Source organism: Rhinoraja longicauda, chromosome 10 (genome assembly GCF_053455715.1).
Source record: "Rhinoraja longicauda isolate Sanriku21f chromosome 10, sRhiLon1.1, whole genome shotgun sequence".
NCBI lineage: Eukaryota > Metazoa > Chordata > Chondrichthyes > Rajiformes > Arhynchobatidae > Rhinoraja > Rhinoraja longicauda.
In genome coordinates, this window is record NC_135962.1 from 2,426,615 (window position 1) to 2,435,064 (window position 8,450).

Consider the following 8,450-nt stretch of genomic DNA (forward strand, 5'->3'; position numbering starts at 1 on the left):
AGCGACCAACCAGGGACCGTGCGCTTTCCGCCAGTCAACGCCTTAAAAACAGGTGCAATCAACTTTAAATCGCCTTACGTTAAGTTGGCACGCGTAAGGAAATACAGCCTTTTTAATCATTTTTAAAATGTTTATTATAAAATATAATAAAAATGTTCTGTTTAAAATGATGCGAAAACACAACCTTTTCTCAAAAACAGACCACGATTTCGAAACATTTCTCTCAATGGCCTCATTGCAACAGTGGTCTCACAAACTTTGCGCGCCGTATCCCGGGCACTTTGTCACATCAGGCGCGGTCTCCAAGCAAAGAGCCATTTCGAAACCGGCTTTCACAAAAAAAGTGCCAGGAATACCTACGAATTCCAATTTGCGTTTGACTCACTTTTCAAGTAAAACATAAAAATGTAAAAAAAACATAGTATTTGAGTGTATTTACACATGTGCATTGACATTGTCGAAGAATAAAGTTACATTTAGCGCGCATTTAGTCACTGTGGATTTCACAAATTCGTTCAGTAACAAACACTTCGGCATGCAGAACGGAGGGCGAGTCATGCTCAAAATATATTAAGCTTTAGTAAGAGTTCAGTGCATCTAGTCCATTCATACTTCAATCACGACGGTGCTGGAACTTTGTTTTCTGTACTGCTCGAGCCACACTCTGAGTTCCGAGATCTTATAACCTTCCGGCCCCCTCCTCCCTTGATAAACCACTTTCTGATTCAGAAGGACATAGAGTCTTTCAAAGTAAGCGCCGTAGGCAGCGTTGGAAGAATTGTCCATCCCGTCGGCCACGACAAAGCAATTTGGGCTCTCGTCCTTCATCAGACTGGCCGCTTTAAGTCGGTCTTCCAGGCACCGGTGCTTTGGGATGTCATAGGGGGCATCGGTAGTGATCCAGCCGTCGGAAGGGTGGGCTTCCTCGATGTAGACCAGGAGAAAGTCTGCAATGTCAGCGTGCTGGCCGGCGAGCCGCTGGAACGCCTTGAGGCGCGCCATGAAGGGGGGTCAGGTGCAGCTGCCGAAGTTGAGGACCAGGGGCCGTGCTCCCCGGCTGTAGTCGAGCAGCCGAACCGTCTCCTGCCCTCGCAGCTCCACCACCTCGGGGTTTGGAGCCGGCCAGCCCACGTGCGCCGCCTTGAAGAAGTCCAGTTTCTGGCCGTGCCAGATGGCTCGCAGCGACTCGAGAGTACACATACGGTTAGTGTCGGACACACAGAGAGGAGGGTCGTCGGCATTGGTGGCCCTCCGCTCCCTGGACAGCAGGCGCTTGCGGATACACAGGACATCGAGCATGCAAAGCAGGAGGACGCTCAGCAAGAAGCGGGGCAGCAGCAACAAGGCAGCCACCGCCTCTTTCAGCACCTTCATGGCTTGCTCCCTCCCTCCCTCTCAGCTGTATCCCCCACTGCTGTGACTCAATAGCCACGGCTCGCTCTCTTTTAAAATACCCGTGTTGAATGGACACAGCCCCCGCCTCCGTGTCGACCCGCCCCCCGGGATTACTCAGCACCTACAGTGTACATCGGAGAGGGAGAGAGGACCAGGGCGGAGACGCCGAGAGGCAGAGGAGAGGATCACGAGTGGTGGCAGTTTCCAGGACATCTGAGGACATAACAACACCCCCACCCTCATCCCTTCCCTTTAGATTATATTGTTTGAACGAAAGAGAAAGTAAAACATTTATATAATAATCCGAAGGCGGTTTTTAAAAAAGGGCACGGTACCGGGCGCACACGCAAACACATCAGACCGTGGCCAAGAGTGAGCCTTCAACTAGTAAACTAGTCCCACGCAGCGCAACACAGGCGGACAAGACAGAGAATAGAAAAAGTACGGCCCCTTTACAAAGTTCCAGCTCATGGCATCGTTTTACGGAAACCTACTTCGAGCGACCCGACAAAGGATAATTACCTTGTTGCCTTATTTTGCACTGAAAGTGACAGTCAATACAAAATGCCAACCGAATGAAACGCATGTGCGTTTAGTTTGATATCGCGGCGAGAAAGCCCAGGGCCAAAGATGTTGCCTATAAGCCAGCATGGAAACCACACGAAGAATTAGAGGCTCTTGAAACCGTTTAAAGGCATCGACATTAGTTCATTAAAACTCATTGTCTCGGTTGTACACCTTTCAGGGCTGCTGCGTTCTCGGGGATATTTGCAATCACACTCAGCGATTTGTCCTGTTGAACCACTTGTGCATGAGATGTGTACACACAGTTTACGTTCCCGCAAAGTTTGTTCTCGAGAGTGATGCCGACGTGAAACAAAGTATGTTAGGAACTACAGCTTGCTTGACATTTCACTCCGTATTGAGGAAGAATATTTTAAAGAGAGCTTGAGTGGGTTTGACGTTTGGCGGATGAGTGGCGCGTAATTGTACACGGGGACTGAGTGGCCTTTAGAGGGTGCTGTTGGCTGGCTGGTGTCTTACACAGTGGTTCCCAAAGCTGAGCCACGATCTGGGAAGTGTTGTTCCCCAACGACAGCGGGCGTAAATAAACGTCACTGCACCGGCAAAGTAAATGTGGGGTGACTTAAATTCTACGCACATTGATATGTCACGAGGATGCCAGGAGTTTAAAAAACAAGTACATTTTCAGAAGCATTTACGGTTCAATACTTACAGGGTTAAATGTTTCGTTATTTCGTGATAACTTAATTAAATTGTCTCCAGTCTTTTGGGGAACACGGGAATACAGTTAGACCCTGTTTAAAACCCCCCTATTAATATCACTTGAAAACATATTCAACAACTGAGCCACTGAGAATCAAAGCTCTTTTTGCAAAGAAACAAAGACATTTTCTCTCCCTTCCAGACCCCATTAGCAATACCCTTATCTTGAGACGAAATAAAAACAGAAAATGCTGAAAATACTCAGAAGGTCGGGTCTCCTGAAATACTCAGAAGAAACCAATTCTGATGAAGGGTCAAGAGTGTTTTATTGTCATATGTCCCAGATAAAACAATGAAATTCTTACTTGCTGCAGCACAACAGAATATGTAAATATAGTACACTGCAAACAATATGATAAACGAGAGAGAAAAAAGTTCAGACTGTATATATACACATGCTCACAAGTACACACATATACATATATATATATACATACACACATACTCAAAAAACACAGACAATAGTAGTGTAATACTCAATAAAACAAAAAATAGTAGACTTAAAACAACCTCTGTTTCTCTACCCATCGATGCGATCTGACCTGCTAAGTACAGTGCATTCAGAAAGTATTCAGACCCCTTCACCTTTTCCACATTTTGCTACGTTACAGCCTTATTTTTAAATATATTAAATTCTTCTTTTTTTTAAATCATCAATCAACACACAATACCCCATAATAAAGAAGCAAAAACAGGTCTTTAGAATTTTTTGCAAAGTAATTAAAAAGAAATAACTGAAATATCACATTTACATTTGTATTCAGACCCTTTACTTTGTTGAGGCACCTTTGGCAGTGATTACAGCCTCAAGTCTTCTTGGGTCTGACGCTACAAGCTTGGCACACCTGTATTTGGGTAATTTTGCCCATTCTTCTCTGCAGATCCTCTCAAGCTCCAACAGGTTGGTTGGGGAGCATCGATGCACAACTATTTCAGGTCCGTCCAGAGATGTTTAATCGGGTTCAAGTCCGGGCTCTGGCTGGGCCAATCAAGGACTTTCACAGACTTGCCACGAAGCCACTCCTGCGTTGTCTTGGCTGTGTGCTTGGAGTCATTGTCCTGTTGGAAGGTGAACCTCCGTCCCAGTCTGAGGTCCAGAACACTCTGGAGCAGGTTTTCATCAAGGATCTCTCTGTACTTTGCTCCGTTCATCTTTCCCTCGATCCTGACTAGTCTCCCAGTTCCTGCTGCTGAAAAACATCCCCATGAACCATGCTTCACCGTAAGTATGGTATTGGCCAGGTGATGAGCAGTGCCGCTTGGCATTGAGGCCAAAGAGTTCAATCTTGGTTTCATCAGACCAAAGAATCTTGTTTCTCATGGTCTGAGTCAAGTCAAGTCAAGTCAATTTTATTTGTCACATACACATACACGATGTGCAGTGAAATGAAAGTGGCAATGCCTGCGGGTTATGCACAAAAAATAATTACAGTTACAGCATATAAATAAAGTTAATAAGTTACTATTAGTGTCGACAAAAATTTAGTCTCTGGGGTTATAAAAGTTGACAGTCCTGATGGCCTGTGGGAAGAAGCTCCATCTCATCCTCTCCATTTTCGCAGCGTGACAGTGGAGGCGTTTGCCTGATCGTAGCATCTGGAACAGTCCGTTACTGGGGTGGCAGGGGTCCCTCATGATCTTGCTTGCTCTGGATCTGCACCTCCTGATGTATAGGTCCTGCAGGGGGACGAGTGTATTTCCCATGGTGCGTTCTGCCGAACGCACTACTCTCTGCAGGGCCATCCTGTCCTGGGCAGAGCTGTTCCCAAACCAGACTGTAATGTTGCCGGACAGGATGCTCTCTACAGCCCCAGAGTAGAAGCAATGAAGGATCCTCAGAGACACTCTGAATTTCCTCAGTTGTCTAAGGTGGTAAAGGAGCTGCTTAGCCTTACCCACCAGTGCGGCAATGTGCGTTGCCCACGTCAGATCCTCTGTGATGCGGACTCCCAAGTATTTAAAACTGCTCACCCTATCCACAATAGACCCATTTATCTCCAGTGGCGTGTACGTCCTTGGATGTTTAGCCCTTCTGAAGTCCACAATCAGCTCCTTTGTTTTAGTGACATTCAAGAGGAGGCTATTGTCCTGACACCAGAGTGCCAGATCAGCCACCTCCTCCCGGTAGGCCTTCTCATCGTTGTTGGAGATCCGGCCCACCACCACAGTGTCATCAGCAAACTTGATGATGGAGTTTGAGCTGAACCTGGCCCCACAGTCATGTGTGTACAGGGAGTACAGTAGGGGGCTAAGGACGCAGCCCTGGGGGGGATCCTATGTTCAGGGTGAGGGAGCTAGATGTGTGTTCCCCCATCCTGACCACTTGGGGCCTGGCAGTGAGAAAGTCCAGGACCCAGGCACACAGAGGGGTGCTAAGCCCCAGTTCCAGCAGCTTCTCAACCAGTCTGCTGGGGACTATTGTGTTGAATGCTGAACTAAAGTCAATGAACAGCATCCTCACATAGCCCCCCTGGCTGTCCAGATGAGAGAGAGCGGTGTGTAGAACCTGGGAGACCGCATCATCCGTGGACCTGTTCGGACGGTCCTTTAGGTGCCTTTTGGCAAACTCCAAGCGGGCTGTCATGTGCCTTTTACAGAGACGTGGCTTCCGTCTGGCCACTCTACCATAAAGGCCTGATTGATGGAGTGCTGCAGAGTTCTGGAAGGTTGTCCCATCTTCACAGAGGAACTCTGGAGCTCTGTCATATCATCTCATATCATATATATACAGCCGGAAACAGGCCTTTTCGGCCCACCAAGTCCGTGCCGCCCAGCGATCCCCATACATTAACACTATCCTACACCCACTAGGGACAATTTTTACATTTACCCAGCCAATTAACCTACATACCTGTACGTCTTTGGAGTGTGGGAGGAAACCGAAGATCTCGGAGAAAATCCACGCAGGTCACGGGGAGAACGTACAAACTCCTTACAGTGCAGCACCTGCAGTCAGGATCGAACCTGAGTCTCCGGCGCTGCATTCGCTGTAAAGCAGCAACTCTACCGCTGCGACCATCGGGTTCTTGGTCACTTCCCTGACCAAGGCCCTTCTCCCCTGATTGCTCAGTTTGGCCGGGCGGCCAGCTCTATGAAGAGTCCTGGTGGTTCCAAAGTTCTTCCATTTAAGAATGACGGAGGCCACTGTGCTCTTCGGGACCTGCAATGCTGCAGAAATAGTTTTATACCCTTCCCCAGATCTGTGTCTCGACACAATCCTGCCTCGGAGGTCTGTGGACAATTCCTCCGTCTTCATGGCTTAATTTTTGCTCTAACATGCACTGTCAACTGTGGAACCTTATATAGACAGGTGTGTGCCTTTCCAAATCAATTTAATTTACCACTGGTGGACTCCAATCAAGTTGTAGAAACATCTCAAGGATAATCAATGGAAACAGGATGAACATAAACTCAATTTTGAGTGTCATTGCAAAGGGTCTGAATACTTATGTAAATGTGATATTTCAGTATTGTGTGTAGATTGATGATAAAAAAAAGAATTCAATCCATTTAAAAATAAGGCTGTAACGTAGCAAAATGTGGAAAAAGTGAAGGGGTCTGAATACTTTCTGAATGCACTGTATTTCCAGCATTTTCTGTTTTTATTTTAGATTTCCAGCATCCACAGGTAATTTTTGTGTTTCAGCAGTCATCTGAAGATCGCTAATAATGAGTTCTGGCTAAAAAAGGCTGCTCAATAAGTGTACAATGTGTTAAACTCAAATGACCTGATTGGGTGTATTTTAATCAATGGATGAAATTGTTCTCTAATACAGATATCTAAAGATATTGCCTTTGTGCATAAAAAAACAATATGGCATTACATTGGATTTTGTTTCTATTGCATTGTTTATTTGTATTAACATAGAAACATAGAAAATAGATGCAGGAGGAGGCCATTTGGCCCTTCGAGCCAGCACCGCCATTCATTGTGATCATGGCTGATCATCCACAATTAGTAACCCGTGCCTGCCTTCTCCCCATATCCCTTGATTCCGCTAGCCCCGAGAGCTCTATCTAACTCTCTTTTAAATTCATCCAGTGAATTGGCCTCCACTGCCTTCTGTGACAGGGAATTCCACAAATTCACAACTCTCTGGGTGAAAAGGTTTTTTCTCACCTCGGTTTTAAATGGCCTCCCCATTATTCCTAGACTGTGGCCCTTGTTCTGGACTCGCCCAACATGGGGAATATTTTTCCTGCATCTAGCTGGTCCATTCCTTTTAAAATTTTATACTTCCCTCTCGTAAGATTCCCTCTTGTCCTTCTAAATTCCAGTGAATACAAGCCCAGTCTTTCCAATCTTTCCTCATATGACAGTCCCGCCATCCCGAGGATTAACCTCGTGAACCTACTCTGCACTGCCTCAATAGCGAGGATGTTCTTCCACAAATTAGGAGACCTACTCCAGATGTGGTCTCACCAGGGGCCTATACAACTGCAGAAGGACCTCTTTACTCCTTACTCAAATCCTCTTGTTATGAAGGCCAACATGCCATTAGCTTTCTTCACTGCCTGCTGTACCTGCATGTTTACTTTCAGTGACTGGTGTACAAGGACACCCAGGTCTCGTTGCGCTTCCCTTTTTCCTAATCTGAAACCATTGAGATAATAATCTGCCTCCTTGTTTTTGCCGCCAAAGTGGATAACCTCACATTTATCTAGATTATACTATATTTGCCACGCTGCCCTAGCAGCAGCGGCTTGCCTGCAGTTCGTTTGTCTTTTGTGTTTTTTGTTGTTTTTTGTCTTAATTGTAGTGTTTAGATATGATGTAGTGTTTTTGTGGTTGTGTGTTATGTGGGGGGGGGGGGGAGGGGGGGAACTGTAAAATTGTCTCTTCCGAACGGAGACCCGACCTTTGTTTTCTGGATGGTGTCTCCGTTCCCGCTGCGGCCTACCATCGGCCAAACACCTGGAGCTGGCGGCCTCCACCTGGGACCACCTGCAGAGCCCGCGGACCAGACTCACCATCTGCGGAGCCGGCTGCCTTCGGAGGCTGTGGTGGCGCTGCGGGAGCGGCTGCGACTCGTGTCCGGAGGCTACTTCGGCCGCGGGTCGCGTGGATATCGGAAGCCCGCAGGCCCTGCCCTGCGTGGGGGCCGACATCGGGAGCTCCGGCAGCGGCAGCGTCTTCGCCTGCCCTGAATCGCGGGGCTTGGGTCGGCCCGCCGCGGACTTTTCACCATCCGGCGCGGCCTGGGATTTTCTCTGCCAGGCGGGGGCTTCAATGTCGGGAGCCCCGACCTCCCCGACGTGGCAACTTCAACAGCCTGACCGCGGGAGAAGACGGCAGGGGAAGAGAAACACACATTCTGGCCTTCCATCACAGTGAGAGGGTGACTGGAGGAGACTCACTTTGATGGATGTTTCTTGCTTATTTTTATTGCTTATTTTTATTGGTCTTATTGTTGGACTGTGGGTAATCTTTCATTTCACTGCATATTTATGTGTATGTGACAAATAAATTGACTATTGACTACTATTGACTACTCACACAACCTGTCCAAGTCACCCTGCAACCTCCTAACATCCTCTTCGCAGTTCACACTGCCACCCAGCTTTGTGTCATTTGCAAATATGCTTGTGTTACTTTTAATTCCATCATCCAAATCATTAATATGTATTGTAAATAGTTGCGGCCCCAGCACCGAGCATTGTGGCACTCCACTCGCCACTGCCTGCCACTCTGAAAAGGACCTGTTTATTCCTACTCTTTGCTTCCTGTCTGCCAACCAATTCTCTATCCATGTCAATACCCTACCCCC

General features: G+C 47.2%; 1 protein-coding gene across 1 annotated transcript; it reads right to left on the bottom strand.

Moving 5' to 3' along the window:
- Positions 1 to 227: 227 nt before the first annotated feature.
- On the bottom strand, positions 228 to 1,381 carry dio3a (iodothyronine deiodinase 3a). The gene has a single exon (XM_078407038.1). It carries the CDS (start codon positions 1,372 to 1,374, stop codon positions 607 to 609), a length of 768 nt encoding a protein of 255 aa, XP_078263164.1. The 5' UTR covers positions 1,375 to 1,381; the 3' UTR covers positions 228 to 606.
- Between the last annotated feature and the right edge of the window lie 7,069 nt (positions 1,382 to 8,450).